At 42.4% G+C, this 19,883-nt stretch overlaps 1 protein-coding gene across 2 annotated transcripts in view; it reads left to right on the top strand.

Annotated features, from left to right (window-relative positions):
- The window catches only part of gpc1b (glypican 1b), a 72,718-nt gene that overhangs the window by 36,680 nt on the left and 16,155 nt on the right, over window positions 1-19,883 (top strand). For both annotated transcript variants that reach the window (XM_035171249.2, XM_035171250.2), the window contains 3 exons: window positions 4,280-4,438; window positions 18,221-18,448; window positions 18,747-18,910. In XM_035171249.2, coding sequence (XP_035027140.1) covers window positions 4,280-4,438; window positions 18,221-18,448; window positions 18,747-18,910 — 551 coding nt within the window. The remainder of the gene's footprint in view (window positions 1-4,279; window positions 4,439-18,220; window positions 18,449-18,746; window positions 18,911-19,883) is intronic.

Here is a 19,883-nt window from a genome sequence, read left to right as displayed (position 1 = left end):
TACTTGCTCTTTACCAGACAAGTACCTCAGTGCGCCGAGCACAAGTGCTGACAGAGAACGGCTGTTCACTGCTGTCTCACGCGTCACAGACGGGAAGAGAAATCGCATCGACTGTGAAAAGGCAGAGATTCTCATTTTCGTTTACTTCTCATACTTGAGTAACAGGATAAAGGCGAATGAGTCTTTCAGCCTCATTCATTGGACTGAAAAGGAGAGCTGTGTTTTCACTAAGGACTGAAGCTGTTTACATTTTGTGCACCTTTGTTTGTTTGTTTTTTTTCACCTGGCTGTTACAAAGGTCTTTGTAGCTCTTGGTGCAGCACAGATCGAGCCGAGTTTGAAGTTTACAGTTTTAATGATCGTATAACACCACAATGGGCCCCTAGCAGACGACTACTAATTTAGGCTGATGTTTTCAACAGTGTTAAAGCGATTGCACTATGTATGTTGATGTTCTTTCAGTTGGCTTCACTTGTTGTACACTTATACAACTTTGAATACTTACTTACTTTCACATGATCCCTGTGGACTTAGTTTATGTTAACTGACTCTGTTTGCAACTTGTCAAAGAGGTCAAATTTGCCCTGGTTGTGCATATTGTTAGGATTGCCTCAGGGAGAGCATCATCCAAGTCTGTTAAAGTCGGATGAATTCTACAGTTTTCTTTAAAAATGTTAAAATTGTATATCATGGCATATTTTCCATGTGAAGTTAAAGTGGTCTTCTTATTTTGCCCGGTGAATATTTACATCTTTAAAAGCAGACATTTTATATCTGCATCTGCCATTGGGACATCAAGACACGAGTTTGCATAAATAATAAATTAATCCCGCCACAGGAGAGATTTCATGTTCTCTGCAATTAGCTGGAAAACATGTGCATCCATCGGTATCGGCAATCAGCCAAAAAGTTACAAGATATCGGCAAAAATCCAATATCATGCATCCCTAGAAAATATCTGTTCAAAAGAATGTCTGGAGTAGTGTAGACAAGGCATGTGCTTACATCCTCGTGACTTTGTCTTAGTTTAAAAATGCATCACTGTTGCTACATTGACGCCATCCACCATATTCTGGAGTTTTGGAGCACTTAAGTTTGAAAACTCCCGGCTGTGTTGCAGTAGGGACGTGCAATATGAATATATATATATATATATATATATATATATATATATATATATATATATATATATATTTCTAAGAAGACAGAAAGATCGAGGGAGATTTTGAGTGCAGGTGTAAAAGCAGGAGAGACATGTCTGGTTGTAAGGATATGGAACATTACCTCTACACTTTGATTGAAGGAGACTTACTGTTGCTTTCCAGCAAATAGACACACACAGCCTTATGCACACGTGCATGAACACACTCACACGTACGTGCACACATACACATGCTTCAACCAGCTGGGAACGTAATGCTCTGCTGCAGGTGACCTTTCCTGCTGCACAGCAGATGTGTGTCTTGGACTGAGTATGTGTTTGAAACCCGATGCCTTTGTGTGTCCAGTTTGCAGATGTTGTGTGTGTACGTGAAAAATTATCACCTTGTTTTTCATATATTGAAATGGACCCGAAGAGCCTGTTTGGCTTTGTGTGTGGTTTTCCGTGCGTATTTCGCGTGTGTTCTTGTTTTTTAAGCAGACTGCACTGGAAGAACTGGCCACTGCACAAACATATAAAGCAGTCCACGCATTTAAACAGCCGTCCCAGAAGCTGACAGATTACAGCTGACCCCCCCGATAGTACTGTGCTACTATTCCTCTTTCAATTTCCTTCCTCCCTTTTTTCAATACAGTCCCCCTTCCTTTTTCCTCTATTTCCTGTGCTCTCTTCTTCACCTCCTCACTTTCTCATTTAATTGAATCCTCCTCTCACCGACACAAATATAACAGTGCATATGCCCTTTTGAGGGGATGTAAGCCACATCACAACCAGTGAAAGGCTGCGGCGGGACGCTCAATGTCACCTTCTCCTCCCATCGGGGCAGCCTTTTCTACACCTTGGTGTTGAAAGAGAAAAATTGCCTTTAATTGCCCTTTAATTGGTTGACACATAATCAGTGAAGTGCATGGATTCATGTCACGCTGACTGTGAAATACAGCTCGGATCACGGACAGGATTGTGGGAGGAAGGGGGGGGGGGCGGATTCACTCAGGTAAGAACTACAGTAAATGAAGGTGAAATGCCGCCTTGTAATCGTTGAGCCAGTGCACACAGAAATCAGTAGCATCGACGATGAATGATCAATCTTATCGACGGCAGCACTGTGCCTGCAGACTTGGCTTCAGGTGAAAACTCGGCCTGGTGCATGCTAATGACAGACCTAGGGACATTAAATCATTAATGCTCATCTGTGTTAACAGTTATGCCTTTGTTCAGGCTATGTAATATCAATAAAGCATTATAACACGTGTTGCTTATCTTAAGACTTAGCATTAGCCTTATTGTTAGACTTCAGTCAATCAACAAATGATAGAACAACGACATCTTGGGATGTGTCACTGTAGAATTGTGGATTAATCATTGCCGTCGCACAAGAGGCAGGAAACGGAATGACCAGAAAAATAAATAAATACAAATACTAACAATTATTATAATTATTATAATTATAACAACACTTTTCCTTTTAAATACTGATCGAAAGCAAAAGGAAAATTACAAACACAAAAGTCATAATTAATGGTCTGGGGCAGAGGTTGCTAATGGGCAGACACAGACACGATTTCTTATTCAGAGCCAGACATATAATTGATAAATCATTGAGAGCTTTTCTAGCCGTTACAGCAGCAGGTTAGTGGTCTAGGAAACTTACACACCAATTACATGGGTTGTCAATCATCTCACGTGATGCCATGCAGCCAAGGAAATCTGCGAATTCTGATGAGCTCGTGAATGATTTACACACACACCAGGGAGACACGTAGTGGACGACCAGACAGCGAGTTAGAGAAAAGTAAGAAAAGTAAAACCGTTACGTGAAAATCCGTAACAAGAAAAAGGGAAACTTAATTTACTCTTGTTTTGTTTTTCTAAAATCAAGCCCATTTGAATAAAAGCTCTCTGTACTTACTTGATTTGAGATAAGAGTTATGTATAATCCCTCTAGATTTCTCTCTTGACGATACACAGACATTGAAACATCTGATATTCCAATGTATACTTCTGTGAATCATAACACAATACTCCTGTTCTCTGTGTGAATTGGTCCCCGTCTTTGTGTGCTGTACAATATTGTACAATATACCAGTCTCTTCAGACTGCTCGAGGCCACATGAGGGAAATTCAGAGAGTCCTCAAGCAGGGAAGACAAGCAGGAGAAAGGAATGGGCGACGAGGTGGGAATGACACAGAGCCAGTTAGTGCTTAATGCTTGTCACTGCAGGGCCTGTGGGTGGGAGGGTGGACTCACTGAGATTCAGTTTGGTGCCTCCTTCATATAAGGGGTAATACAATCAGAGTAGAAATACTACAACCTGCACTCTATCTGTGAACACTGCTTACCACAAAGTGCAACCAGTGGTACATCAGTATCAAATAACACTGGGGCTGCTGGCTTGTGTAATAAAGACTCTGGGCTTGTCAATAACAGATGCTATTTTCATTGTTATCACTTTAATTGAACCTGTAAGTCTGGAAAAACAAATGTTCTCCATTTTTTAGAGAAAGGTTTAAATGTGTATGCTCGCATTCGGGGAATAGTTATAGCGGGTAGGAGTGTTAATATGAATGTAATTGAATGTTCCCCTCATGAAATTAGTTCACCTGAAGCCTGGCTGCATTCATGTGGTTGATGGAATTTTAATGATGGAATAATTTGTTCGGGTTTCAGCTGCAGCTTGACAGTAGTAAGAAACTTTGATGAACCTTGTTTGAATTCTGTTACTGTGTGTTCGGGCACACACACACAGACACACACAGCTTTTTAAGAGTTTCCGTATCTCTCTGTCTCTCTTCTGTGTGAGTGTGTATATTTGCAAATGCATGCATAGACATGTTAGTCAGTAGTTCTCATTAAAATTGAATGGGAGCTGATGCTGTCCTCCTGCTCCCATCGCCGCACAGTTGTCTTCATCTTACCATTAATCCTGTCCTCATGTACTCAGCCGGACAAACACATGCAGCTTTTCCTCCACGACTGCAGACAGGCGGAGTTTGAGGCTTGTTCACGTTCATAGTGGAGCATTTTATAATTCTTTTGGGTGCTGACTGAGTTGACGGGACCTGTTGATGCAAGTGTAATGTTTCTAACGCTTTCTCTGTCTCCTTGTGTCCTGCTAGGGGAGCACCTGCGCATCTGTCCCCAGGGTTACACCTGCTGCACCAGTGACATGGAGGACAACCTGGCCTCGCTGAGCCGCAGGGAGATGGAGGGACTTCTCAAAGAGGCCGGACGATCCTTACAGACCTCCCTCAATGGACAGTACAAGATCTTCGATGGTGAGTGTTTGTCCCCTCAATCGGTAAACAGGAATGAATCAGAACATCCATTATTACAGCATATGCAAGGACTCAGATGGGGGGTTGTATCAGGTTTGATCAGTATAGTGACGTCTTTCATTTCACAATGTCCATCTGGACATGCGAACCCTGCACAAACATGTACACACACACACACACACACAGACTGACAATAAGTGTAAGAGATAAGAGAGCCCTCGTATCATAAGCAGAAGAATCCAGGGGGCAGAGGCTAAGCCCATAACGGAGCCCATGTTTAGGGCCTGCAGCTAAGCTACCATTTAGTTTTACATTGGCGGACTGATTGACACGGGCAAGTTATAGTTTGACTGTTACTGTTTTGTTACTCTAGCAAGAAAGTATAATTAAGAGCAGTTAAAACAAATGCAAGGAGTGAGAGAATAAGAATAAGTTTAAGTGCATCCTGTGCCGCACTTACACCTTACTTCTACTAGAACTTGTCCCTTCAGCACAACAGCTGTGATGATTGAACACAAACTCAGTCTAACGTGACTGCTAGTAGCCCAACCTCAAGTTTCATGCACCATGACGTGATGCTGTTTTCATAAGAAAAATCGCAATTTTACAGTGAAATGTCAACATACAAAATTTTGAATTATGATTGGTGTGTTTTGGCAGCATGCACCGGAGCAATAGTCTCAACTACTACTGTAAATCTCTTATTCTAAATGAAATCAAGAGTTAATTGCAATGCTTTAGGTGTGAGGGGAAGAAAGAGAAATCAATCTTACAATACTGGCACTCTGAGGCAATTATTTGTGCCTAATGACCTGCGGCAGTTAATGGAAGGGTCTCTCTGCGCTCCACTTGTTCCCCTTGGCTAGTTGGTGACAATGAATCTGTCAGCTGGGGCTCTGAGCTTAGTTGGCCTGACCTTTTCAGACGACACTGATCACAGTGATCTCGGTGGCTGACTGATATTTGTTTACTCTTCTCCTGTCTCCATGTGTCATTCTTTTGCACGGTCCCTCCTTGTTTCGCTCAGGGTGCTGTTATTGTCATGCCTAAGGGATACGGTCACCCTGCCAAAACAAACTACGCACACACACACGCACGCACACTCACGCAAACCTGTCCAAGATATACAAATTCTCTCCAAGATAGTTTATGTCATCCTACAGTCATTGAAGTTTCCTATTTCTCAGGAAAACACCTCATTTAGCACAGCGGAGCAAGTAAACAACACTGACTGCAGACACACACTCTCAAGCAGCACTCAGTCGCGACCTCTAAACATCCTAATGATGTACGTCCCGAAACTTGCAGATAAATACACACAGAGACGCGTCATGGACGTCGTAACTTGTGTTGCCTCACCATGAAGTCATTTGGAGCCTGTTTTTCATGGTAATGATCTTCATTACTTTTTGTATTTTTCACATGGCTGATAGCCTCTTTTTTTCGTAGACCTCAAATTCAGCCTGCACACGCTGTCCTCTCTCCAAAGCTGATCCATTCCCACTCTTTTCAAATGTCTTTTTTTGTGTTTGTCACGTCTCCTCATCCTCGTCTCACCCCTGTGAGCATCAGATGGGGACGGCAGAGCTGACAGAGGGAGGAGAGACGTATGTGTGCGTTGGGGCCTTGAGGTCTAGAAACCATGTGCTGTTGACGCCGTCTTCTGTAGACGAAAGCTGAACGATCGACTGGGGTTAATCGGACCATAATACGTTACATTTGCTGCCACGTGATCGCTGCATTTTGACGACTGAACTGAGCCATCGCTGAACGTAGTCGCTGCTTTTACTCTTTTTACTTTCGTAGGTCACAGGGCTGCAAGAGGCTGCAGTGACATCGGACCATGTTGCCAGTCCCTGCACATCTGGCTGCGTTTAGCAGGGTGTGGGCTAGCTATTGCCATGTGGCTAAGTGTAGGGTGTTACTGTTCCAGCCCAGTCAGACTAGGCCTTTTTAGGTCCACGGACTTTGGAAGAAGCCCCAAGCAAGCCACAGATTAGAGGACGAGCATGCTGCACATACAGCTGAGCGTGTGTACACTGCCTATACAGTATGTGAGCAGAGATGTGTGTGTGTGTGTGTGTGTGTGTTTAAGTTTGCAATTTAGAGTGTGTCAATGTGAGTCTGACTGACTGAAATGTTCTTTGTACCCAGTATGTGTGTATGTGGTTGGCACCTGGTATTTTCCAATCTCAGCTGTCACTGATAGTGTGTTATGGGGTACAAAGAAAACAATATGTGAAGTTACACAAAGACGCAGCACAAATTGGAAAGAAGTTGGATGAAGGACAGGACAGAATGAAAATGAGACAGATTGAAGGATAAAATATGCAGAGAGAAAAAAGGGGGACGGACAGGCAGGGCCCAGACAAGGGTAAGAGATAAACAGGTAGAAACGGAGAGTGGTAGCCACAGAAAGAGTGCAACAGAGATAAACCGAGAAAGAGAAATTGGGTTACATATGAAAGTAAAAAGGTCAGAGAGGACACAGAGTTCTGGCAACAAACGGAAGTGTGTGTGTGTGTGTGTGTGTGTGTTAGGTGACAGCCGGGTGTGTTAGACAGACGGAAGCCTTAAACCTGGCAGGTGGTGTTTGGCCTAATGGTGCTATCATTGGCATCTGGATTCACTGTGTGTGTGTGTGTGTGTGTGTGTGTGTGTGTGTGTGTGTGTGTGTGTGTGTGTGTGCGTGTGCGTGTGCGTGTGTGTGTGTTCATAACTTCATACCTTTTACATTGTACAAAGTGAGACTCCTGAAAGACCATACTAAAGTCCTGTAGCTGAATCTTCTTACTTGTCTAAAACACTTCTTGAACCTGAACAATTCTGCAAACAACTATAAATTCCTGTCCCGATCCTAATGCATTCAGAACCTGTGGTCCTCCAACTCCCGGCTATTGACTTTGCTGTTATTGAAGAAATTTCGAGTTCCAATTAGTTTTTCCCTGATTTGATTTTGATTGTTAAGAAACAATGTTTAACATATTTCAACCGCCTCATAGATTTATCATATTGCTTGTTATCACTTTGAGGCAGTTGCGCTTGCATTGCCACCGGCAACTTTTGTTTTTACATTGGCGAAGAAGAAGTAATTTCTGGTAGTGTGTCAAAAGCCATTTGGCAATATTTCTCACTGGAAAGTAAAACGTCGCTGTGTACCGTATGGCCGACTTGGCACTAGCGCTGCCAATTAAAACACTATAGACCATACACGAATGACAGGAATAATCCATACAGGATTAGTAGCATACAACTGTTAAAAGTTATTTTGTTAAATGCACAGGTATGGAATCAGTCACAATAAGTACTCTGTATCAACCAATACGCTAAATCCAGGTATAAGAATTGTAATCAGGAAAGGAAAAATGGTGTTGGAACATCTCTACTGCCCGATTCCTTGTTTTAACTGTATATGGCAGGGAGATTTAAAAGAAGGATCTGAAACAATTAGTTGATTAATCAGTATGTTGATTAACAGAAACTGTTTTGGTCGTGAAATATTAATGAAATCAATTTCCCATGCCTAAGATTGCCTGGATCCAGCTTCTTAAATGTGAGGCTTTATCTCACTGGATGTGTTTAATAATTAACTGAATATCTTTGGGTTATTTTCAGTCCAACATAAAAAATCAAACTTTAAGATGTTACCTTGGGGTTTACTAAATTGTGGGGTTGTTTTTCCACTATTTTCTCGTGTTTAATAGATTAAATGATAGTACATTAATAGTTTTGTTATTGTTTTCCATATAAATGGATGAATATGTAGGTACAGGGAATACACGTGAAGACTAAAACAGATTTTGTTTTGATCTGATCCCAGGTCTTGAGTCATCACCACACACACACAAACTGGCACACAGTATTTTATAACAGCCTCATAAGCCAGTGTGTTCTGGCCCTTTTCAGCACAAGGCAGATCAGTGATCATGGAGCTTAATCTGATTTGAAGAGAACTGGCTGGCTGGATAGCTCATGGGTACACTCACTTCTAGATGACCAGGCAGGACTCACTTATTTATTCATTTTAAGCAGAGCTCCAAACAGCTCCCAGCTGGCTTGTTAAGTAACGCCATCTCCTCCCGTGGAGACAGACTGAGGGGGAGCGATCCATGAGAATGACATCAAGCGCACCCAAAATACATCCTATATCGCATTCAGGAAACAGGCACTAAACTGGGATCTGAGGAGAAGTCTGCGGCGCTGTCAGATGACAGCGAGCAGCAGTCTGCTCTATTTCCTGTCAGTGAGGAGTGTGTCAGGCAGCTCATCACGAGGGGTTCTGACACTAAGAAAACTAAACTCCCAGATAGATCATGCAGCTTTATTAGCAAGTGAAAATTGTCACATAAATGTCATTTACATTTGAGTATATGACTATAGTTGTGTAGTTAAGACCTGCTACACATTGGCGTCTATATATGAGACGAACAAAGTAAAAAAACACACACCTCTTGCTATACTGAGTTTTCGATCAAAGCCTGGTTTTAATATACATTTTAAACCAATTAAAATAATTCTGAATATTTCCGCCCAGATGAGAACACTAATGTGACTGCATGTTGTGCAGTGATGCAAACTTTTACTGGAAACTTAAATGAATTACTTTCTCATGTACACGTGTACAGTCCAAAGAATAAATGCCGTTCCTCCTCTGCCAACAGTTTTTTTCATAAATAAAAAGAGAATATAACTAAGGCACAAGTTAAAACCATAACTCTGTACAGTGCAAAAACACGGAACACACCCAATGCAACATGGTTCCAAAAGACTGTAGAATTGCAGCATGAATTTTCAATAATAAATGAAGTGTCTTGTAAGTAGACCTAGCAGAGCTAATCAAACATAGAGAACAGGTATATTGCACCTATTGTTGCTGTTGTTATTTGTGGTGCATGCTCATGACACAAAGCAACAGTGGTCATGCATGAGGTGCACTGTGAAGTAAACTGCACTTTGGAAGGCGTTTGTTAAAAGAAAATCTCTGTTTTAGTGACTTAAATTGTCGTTTGCGTGTTGACGAGAGACCCAAACTCAGAGAAAGATAAGTTTTGCAAAGTATCCGCATTAGTGTGGACAGGGCACAAATCTTTATCCTAAATTTCAAATTACAAAATCCACATTTACTAGGACTGGACACTTGAGACACTCTCACATCACCCACCTTATAATTTCCTGCTTTCAGGGTCACCTCTGGTGATGTCACGGGAGACAAGGACGTCTGCTCCCATTGTGGTTCTTGATTGGCTCATTTTATCTGCATGCAAATCACATTGGTGGGGACCTGGAGTACACTGGCCTGATTATGCCAAACGCATTACTCACAAGGAGCAACGGCACCTTGGTAGGATGAAATGAAAGCGGGAGAACGCGAGGCAGGGAGGCATGAGAAAGAGGAATTCAGAGAGTTGATGGGGCAAGCAGTGGAAAGTAAGCTTAGATAGAGGGGGGGAAAGGAGAAGAAAATGATAGTGAGGGTAAGGAATGAGTGTGGCGTTTGGGAGGAAAGAGCTGAAAAGGAGAACCAGATGGACAGAGAAAGAAACAGGCATGGGTGAACGATGCATAATGCCACCGAGGGAACGTCAGGAGAGAGAGAAAGTGGAATAAAGGCATCCGCAGAGAGCCTGTTGATAAATGACGTGCGTTATGTGATGTGTCAGCTTGTTTAATACAAGGGACCTTTTAATAGCATCTAAATGCTGGCTAAGGGCCTTGCCGTACTCGCAGGGCACAGTCTGTGTGTGATAAGTGTTGTTATTGATGGAAAGTCAGGCTGACACATAAACAGTCTAATGGCTCCCAGATCATCATTCGTGCCTTCACTGCACCCAGGACAACAGTGTTTGTTTGTGCCTGTGATGTTTCATTTTTTTCATTGTCCTTGTGCAGGTGGGATAATAAGAAAGGGGAGAGCAGAGGATCATGGGTACTTATGCAATGGGGGGGTTGTTCTGTCCGGGGGTAAAACGCAGAGATCACAAAACCATCTGCTGCCGGCTGAAGAGGCTACAGGGGCTGCAGGGCGGGGTGACAGAGGAAGGCTGGCCTCGCTGTGCCTGAAAATCTACAGCTCTGTCCTGCTCTTTCCTCTCACTCCATTCCTGTTGTTAGCTACTTCTCCACTCACTCATTTAGTCTCTTTGTCTGTTCTTTTGTCCGTGCATTCGTCCATTCATTTGTTTCGTGTGCCCAATCCCTTGTTTGTTCATTTGTTCGTTTTTCAGTTCATTAGTTGTAGTTGCAGTAACATATTGTTCCTCGGCCCATACATCGATTCGTTGATTTGTTTGTTTGTCGATTCTTTTGTTCGTTCATTTGTTCATTATTTAGTGTGTTTGTTCGTACGTTTGTTCTTTCGTTCATTTTCTCGCTCCTTTGTTTAATAATTAGTTCGGAACATAATATTATTGCATAAACACAAGTCTTTCATTTCCAGCAAGTTTAGCTTTTCCAGACACTGTAAGGCTGTAAATTTCAGCCATCGTCAAATGCTCCTCAAAACTAAGCAAAATGTACATTAAACCAACACTGGTGACAGATTCATAAGGGCTGAGTGATCCTGAAAAATGCAATAGCCTTTAGCTTTGCTAACTTTAAAGGCCCACTTATAAATAGTTCTGAGCCTGAGGCTAATAAATGTTGCACAATTCATCCTTGTACAAACACCTCATAGCACTAGACAGGATATGAATGCTCTCCAAAAGCCATGGCAACCATCAGCCAATCAACATGAATCTTCATGCTGATACAGATTTGATCCAGATGCAGCATAAAATGTTCTATTATTAAAATAACAAATTTAGAAGAGAGCACAGTCTTGGCAGGGTTTACGGTGCCGTCGTCTCTTGAGTGCTCTCTGGTTTTATTTCGAAGTGCACCTCTGCCAGGCGATTTTCTCCTCCTCTTGGCGTGTGTCTCATCGTTTGCTCTCCCTGTCTCTCTCCTCCCTGCCAGAGAACCATCGAACTAATATGATCATTCAGCACTTGTCAAATGGACAATAGGATTAAGGTTGTCAGATATGAAACAGATATACAATTTCTGCTTCTCCAGACCTGTTTCTCTCCCTTACTCCCTTTCATTCTTTCACCAGTCGTCCTTTTCTATACAGCACTGCCAAGACTCAGTTAATACAGTATGTCATGTTTCTCAGCTCGGTACGGCCCTTTATTGTTTGGGTGGGGAACCCCTAACCTGCAGGCCATGTACAGCAAGACAGTTTGACCTGGCCCACGAGACAATTCAGAAAAACAAAAAAGCTACTCAGACATGTCGCACATCACATGCTTCGCCAAACACAATCTGTTCCCTCCCATGCATAAGGAGTAGAGAGAGAGTAAAGTTGAATTTTATTGCACCTTTTAAGAGATACAAGTGCACACAAAGTGGATTACATCGATTAATAAATACACTATTAAATAAAATAATAAAACACAGGAAAGGGCTAAATCAAAAGCAACAGCTAAAATCACAGCAACAACCAAATGAGGGCAGAGACTCATAAACAAGGACAAAATATATGTGTTCAATAATTAAGTATGGCCCACGAAGGATGTTATAAAAATGAAAACGGCCCTTGATAGGAAAAGGTTTCCCCACCACTGCTTTATTATATGTGACTTAGTGCATGAGCCTCTATGCTGAGGCGCCAGCAAACAACAATCTGCTTTCAGTTTTTCTTTTTTCATTCTCAAGGAAAATAATTTGGAATTTGGATTGCACACGTTTTCTTGTGTATCGAAAAATGTTTTGCACATGTGAGACAATGTTAACTGCCAGTTCGTGGGAAACGAATACCAAGAGTAGTTTTTGCAAAGAGACAAGGGTTAGGAGTTAGGACAGAATCGACAAATCGACTGTTGTCAGCCTGCGATTACATAATGACAGATTAGGTTTAGATCGGGTGGTTCAATCCACTGAGTTCAAACTTAATTAGACAGCGGCAAGGTTGTCAGACCCGCTAAGCCCTCTGTATGAGAAAGAAAAGACTGTGGATTACTCTGGAGCGAGGAGCACAGATCCCGGTCAGTTAATACCTCTGGGTGAGAAAGGAACTCAGGATCAGTGAGAGCACTGAGTGATTGGCAGAGGAGGAACATCAATGGTACCCGCGTGTTACACTGAGTATCTTGTCAATATTACAACTTGACACTGGTGACAGAGAGAGAGGGGGGGGGGACTACAGGCAAATCTGGCACATGGAGCCAACGGTGTAAAGCACTCCACTGACTGATAAAAGACTGAGGCAGCGTAGGAGAGGGTGGAATACTTGAAAGTGATTCTATGGTAAATGAGGGTTTATGCGAGCACTTGAATGTGTGTGAGTGAGTTTAGTCAGATGTGGAAGCGGTGGGATTGGAGCGGGTCGGAACAGAGAGGGTAAAATGAGCTTCTGACATGTCAAGGTGGCCTGGATGAGGAGCTCAGAGTGATTACAAATGAAATCATTAACTCCCCTCTCACTGCAGGAAGAGAGCCATTAAGACACACGAGCCCCTGTGTGTGTGTGTGTGTGTGTGTGTGTGTGTGTGTGTGTGTGTGTGTGTGTGTGTGTGTGTTACTGCATTAAGACCTTTTCCATTTGACTCACCTTTGATGGGACAACTAGTCCTAATGAGATCAGGTCAGGGGGTAAAGGTTGAATTAGTTAGGATTAGTGGCAGGATTTGGGTATTGTCCTTAATGAATGAAAGTCAATGCCTAATGTCCAATATGGATAATTACCCATATGTGTGTGTGTGTGTGTGTTTATATACATATATTAATTGTCAATACGATGTTTAAATTGACTGGTATGCATTGCATCAGACCAAACTCTGTTTTCCTCCCTTTTTCATTTCTATTTGGACAAAAGAAATGCATGATGGGATGTTATGATAAGATCACAGAGTCATAATGTGATTCTACTTAAACTTGATGCACCACTTAATTGTATTATAGCCCACTCCTGGTACAAGTAACTATCTATCTGATAAACACAGAGAGGGTTTTAATCTGCATTGATTAAAAAGCACTTTGAGACAATTGTGTCATATCTGATCCTGGGCTATAAACCCACCTTGAAATAAGAAGCACTTGCACACTCTCTTGTTTAGGGTTTGTATATTTTGCCTTCATCAGGTGTGCTAAACTTTGAAGTAGCTGGGAACAGACACAATAGCAGTTACTGACTCCTGATGCAATTCTAAATGATTTCCTGGTCAAGATACTTTAGAGTGCATAATTGACTGTAGAAAAAGAGAACCAGATCCATGTGGATTTTTAGCTGCAATGCCAATATGAATATTAGGGACTGAAATGCTCTGATACTGATCTATTGGCCGATATGTATAAGATGTCATTATCAAACCCTTATGACAAAGAAATGTATCTGAGGTTTGATATTTTACAGTTTAACTCTAAACTTTATTATAAAGGGAAAACATTGGTACAACCAAATATATGGAATTTGAATTAAGAATATAAAAATCTGTTTCAGTAAACAGAAAGACATTTTTCTATAGTCTGTCCTGTAAAATAAAGGTTATTTAGCAGCTTATGATTGAGTTGCATTAATTATTGTTCTTAATATGAGTAAAACTAGCCAAACTTTACCAACACTTGTTTGTCCCCTTCCCAATGTGCCGGGATGTGTGCAAGCGGGCGCCCTCTCCCATCACTGTGTCCCTGTTGGAGGTGGAGGTCAGGCTTTAAGGGATGATGCAGGATTGAGGAAGGGAGTAGAAGTAAGGGCGGGGGGGTGAAGAAAGGGCTGAGTTGTAGCTCCGTGTCATGGAGACACAAACAGATGAACAATAAGAAAGGTCATCTCCACACACATGCACAGCAGCCTCGTGTCACACTAATGATGATCATTATTCACTGCATGAGCTGAAGGGCAGAGGAGAATCAGACAGAGGGGAACTATTTCCCAAGATCTGTTCTCCACATGTGCATTTACAAAATAACATCTCCCAACCACGTAAGGACAGTCAACAGAAACATGTATAAACTGTTTCATGTAGAACAGAATTCACTCTATCACCTGAGTGAAAATATTTCTGCTGAAGCCCATTTCAGTTTCAGCGTTTCTTACAGTTTGTCTGACAGTCCACAGCAGGAATGAATTCTAATGGGGATTAAAGGCAAAGCTGCACCTGTCACAGCACCTCCCCATCTATCTGTCTGCCTTATGTGTGTCTGTGTATTAATATGGGAATGTGCTGCCACTTTGAAGTCGCTTTTCTCTGCGTGCACATGTGTGCCTTTCTGCTGACTCCCGGAAGAAGGATTTTGATTGTTGCCTTGCACAGATCTGTGAGTGACACAGACGCGTCTCTCTCCCCTGGTACTTTAAGGCCGGCCCAGAGCTCCGCCTGCAGATAGTTTGAGTGACAGGAGGTCGGGGGAACAGGGGGCCGATGCGTCATTCGCTGAGGAAGTCTCGCTGTAACAAACACTGGACATATGGCTGCTGCATGTCGGATGCATTTAACTCACTAAGCATTATGATCTTAGAAATGATACAAAGGCCCCGAACACACCTGGTGTTAACATGTGGTCCTGGTGATCCGATGACAAGTGGACAGCCCTAAACACAGGTGTGAACGCACTCAGCCAGACCACATTCGCAGGTGGTCTGGGCCACATGTGTCCATATTGTGTTAACAGGGTGAAAGCACATGCTTCCCTGGGCCACATGTGAAGGACCTCCTACTCAGCTGAGGTCCTCTGACCTGCTGCAGTTTCCCCTACGAATCAAATATCTCTTCTCGTTGATTTGTTTGTAATCACTGCCACAATATCAACACTGATCACCACATGATGATCGATACTTTCATTAAATTGGTAGAATCGTCATTCATTCAGCGATTGAATGATGATTGAATGACGGGCTTCTCTACTGTGTTGAAATCATTTGCATCAACCTTTTGACTTTAAAAAATTGATTTGTTTTCCTTTACCCAAGCAAGAACTGTAAAGGACGGATGGTTCCATGTGATCAGCAGTTAATTATGGGTCAGTCAGTCCCAGGAGATTGGCTGAATGCCGCTCGGCAGGGTGGGGGGGATGGCCTACATAGCCCGCTGGCCAATCGAAAGGTAGTTAAGATAATTAAATATGGGGTGACAGAGAGGTGTGAAGCTTAGAAAAAAGCTTAGCGAAAAGATCAAAAAGTAAAATAGAGCTAGTTTTCATTCGTTGAGGTATCAGTCCTCTGTTGCATTTGAAAGCACATTTATGCACAAAGTTCACTGTATCTGTTGTGGTAGTGAATGACAATTTTACTGTTACTCTGTTTTAGAAGTAATGCACGCGGATTCTGGGGCGTGAACCCAACTGATGCAAATGTCAAATGGCACCCAACAAGATTGTGGTTGCAGGAAAAGGAATGTGAAAAGCTGCGTGAGGTTGCAGAGCTTCACCAAACAAAGATGAACTTGAATAATGATTCTTGATATTTCCACGATGACTTGTGTTTTTCAGACATACTTCAAGAATTAGGAAGCACTCACGAAGAACAGAACAACCGTTATTTGTAGCAAATCCGAGAAAATGAAATGACGCATTGTAGGTCTCAGAGTGGTTGTCTGCTGATGGACTTAAAAATGAGCCCTCACAGGATCGTGCCTCTCCCAACATTCACTGCTAAACACATCTTTTCAAATCAATGGCTCCGGTGAGAGTAGACCTTTTAGCTCGGAGTCTGTGAAAATGCCAGAAGAAAGCAGCACATAGCAGCAGCGGCGTTGACGCAGACAGGCTGGTGTTTATTAATGAGTGGGAAAGCAGCCTCCAACAAGGCCAGTGCTTAGATAATGTCACGCAGAGGGGTCAGGAAGAGCTTAGCATATTAACATGTTATGTAACTCCAAGTGCTATGATTGCCTCCAGGCCCCCGAGCACATGGGTGTTGGAGCGCTGCTACTGTATAACTTAGCTTTGCTTTTTTTCTCTTGTCATCAGGGAAGGTGTTAGGAGTGTTTTTGTGTTTTGGGGGAAATAAGCTGGAGTGTGGGGAATGTTACGATGTTTTTAAAAAGCAGCTTGCGGAGGGGAATGAGCGATCTCCCCTGCGGAGGCCACACCCTCCACTTTTCACATCTCTTCCTGATGTAGGGTGGTGGCAGCCAGAGATAAACACCTACAAAGTAAACACGGCTGCAGACTAAAGGTTTACATCTGCCTGCCACACATACAAACACACACACACACACACACACACACACACACACACACACACACACACACACACACACACACACACACGTGTACCAGGTTTGAACCCTCTGTGTACATGGAGATGCAGAGCAAATGTTGGCCTCAGTGGATTGATAGTCTGGACCATGGAGTCCATAAAGTAACTATCCAGAAATAATGCTAAAATATCAATATAGCTGCCATCTTATGCATAGGGAGCCACATTCTGCATAGTGGCGATCGGGGGGTGGAGTCACTGTAGCGAGGTCCCGTCGATAAATGTTTTTAACAACATTAAATAACGATTTAAAACCAAACCTACCAGAAAAATCAGTGTGATAAGAACTACCTAAAGTGACTGAAGCCATCTTTGAAAAAAGGTTATTTGACGTGTACATTGTCTGTTTTAGTTCCCATGTCCCATCTATTAACATGAAAGAGGTGGGATTCATGACCTATACTGCAGCCAGCCACCAGATGGCGATCGAGTAGCTTCGGCTTCACATTTGGGAGGCAGTACACGTCGTCCGTCTTGCAGTCGATGATCTGGACATGCTGCTGTCGGGCTACACCCTGTGCTGTCATACTCTTGGCAGAACACAAGTCTCATTTATAAACATTGTTTACGCACAAAACGGATGTAAAGATGTTTATGCCCGTGGCCACAGGGAATCTGCAGGATTCATGAAGACGCGTACGCCCACCTCACCCTGCATGACTTATGAAATACAGCCCTATGAGTGGCCAGTTTTCGCTACACCTGTCCAATGTAATAAAATGTAATCCAATGTAACTGTCTTCCATTATAATAGGATTTTGAGCTTATGTTTTTGTTGACTGTGTGTTTGAGGCTGTAGTTAGTGGTTATCAGTAAGTCGTGTGTTACACCCTGTCTCCCTCATGCATGTAAATCAGGTGGGTGGAACATTAGAAGCATTAGGGATGGGGTTAGGATTTGTTGTACTTCCCCTGTTTCCAGTTTGTGCTTGTTTTTCCAATTTCCCTGTTTCTCCAGGACTGACAGCCTGTCGCATACCTGCCCATCACTGTGTTTACCTGTCTGTCTGCTCCACCGCCTGTACCTCACCCGGAGCACTATATACTCACATACTTTACCTTTAGTTTCCCTTACAGCGTGAAGCAGTGGTGGTGTCTATCGCACAAAGCAGCAGGAATAAGAGAGGGAAAAATGTTTTTTTTTTCATTCTTTCTTTCTTTTTATAAGCAGAATCTCTCCAGCGTGAAATTCTGTAATAGTCATCTGGGATTTGCAGAAAGCTTTATTGCTCTGAGAGATTGACACGTCTTGTGTTATGAGGGATTTTTTCCCCTCATTTTGCGTTTAGAGTTGTATTGAACAACCTGTATTGTCTGTGTGAGGATGGTAATGTGAGGATATGGAGGGGAAAGAGACCACATAATGGGGAAGCAGGCAGTGGGCCTCAGGTGAAGGCTCTACCCCTCCTGATCCTGGTTCTCTCTCCACAGTATCAGGGGCAAATAATAATGTCCACAACAAATAATACTGTACAGTGCATTTGCTGACTCTATGGTTCTTAATTGATGTGTTTTAATGTGTTTACTCTCTGTATTTGTGCTCAGGTTACTTCTTGGAGTTGCTGAACCGCTCTGCACTTACTCTAGATGAGACCTTCACTACAACGTACGGTTTGCTATACTCCCAGAATGCCCAGGTCTTCTCTGACCTGTACGCGGATCTGAGGCAATACTATCGAGGCTCCAACATCAACCTGGAAGAGGTGCTCAACGAATTCTGGGCCAGGCTGATGGAGAAGCTCTTCCACCAGGCAAACAAGCAATACGTCATCGGTATAAAGCACACATTTTGTTTCTAGAACACCAAATAGCCAACTAATTCATTGCTTAATGGTGCGTGACTAACACAGATTAATTGCCTGGGAACTTCCCTCATCAACATGTTGTACAGTACACACTGTACACAAGTAGGATAAAGAGCAGAGAATCTGACTCAGCTTCGACACTGTCAGTGATTTATTCACCCTGTAAAGACTTTTGAGATTACCTCATGTTTCATTAAAGCTTAATCTAAAGCTTAATCTCTTGATATATTCAGATAGATTTGACTGAGTGTGTGTGTTGGTTGCAGGCGAGGACTACCTGGAGTGTGTATCCAAGCAGATAGAGACACTGCGGCCCTTTGCAGACACCCCCCGGGTCATGAAGATGATGGTCACACGCACATTTGTGGCTGCGCGTTCCTTCGTTCAGGGACTGCTGGTCAGCGGGGAAGTGGTGCGCAAGGTGTCCCAGGTAAAAAGGTTTAATCTCCACTTTTCTTAACCACATTCTTCCCTTTTCTTTTTTGCAATTTCGAGCCCTGCTTGCTTCTTTTCCACATGAGTATGTTTTACTGATTGAAGCGACAGATACAGTTCTACTGATATCTAACTTTTGAAGAGCTATTATTCCCTCCCAATCCATCTCTATGAGTATTCTTGTGTTATTCGTTGTCCCTCTTATGATCATTAAGACATGGTCAGTTTATAAATACAGAGGGTCTAAAAACTGAGCTTGCCTGGGGAAATTTCCCTGATCAAAAATGTGCATGTTAAGACGTTTAAAGGGCAAACACCGGATAGCAATAGTTTTAAAACCATGTCAGTGAGCAGCAAAGCATGATAATCAGGTTGAATGTTGCAGGTACATTGAGCCTTTAGGTTCCAAAGTTATCAGCTCAGAACATATACAGTATCTCAGTGGTAGTTAGGCCTATATTGTACAAATGTGATTAGGTTAGTTTGTTTTGTTTGTGCTGAACATCAATAAAATTGGGGAAATTATTACTGAATGAGAGCAGAATTATCCACCAGCAAAATTTCACATGAAATTCTAAAACTAAATACACAAAAACTGCCTTATAAGAATTATATATTATATCAGACAAACAATAAGCTTGATCTTATCTATATCTACTTCTCTGTCTTCTTCTATCAGTCACCTCATCTTGTTGATAATTTTTTTCTAGGCAGTCGTCAGCCGGCGTTTTATTTTCATCCGTGTCTGGGTCATATGATCTTTATACGCTAACGTCTCCATCCTCCACTAGTATGATTTTGCAACGAAAACAACTCTTATTGGATGGATGGACTTAATATTAGCTAGCTAGTTAATTAGCTCAAAGGAATATAACTAGCCAGCACAATGATGGACACACATAAACTGCTTGTCAGATGAAGTCTGGGGTTTAAAAGGCATTGAACAACAAGAGATCCTCTAGTAAAAT

This window comes from Hippoglossus stenolepis, chromosome 11, assembly GCF_022539355.2.
Source record: "Hippoglossus stenolepis isolate QCI-W04-F060 chromosome 11, HSTE1.2, whole genome shotgun sequence".
NCBI lineage: Eukaryota > Metazoa > Chordata > Actinopteri > Pleuronectiformes > Pleuronectidae > Hippoglossus > Hippoglossus stenolepis.
The sequence above is the reverse complement of the archived record's forward strand: the minus strand, read 5'-3'. Positions and strand labels throughout refer to the sequence as shown.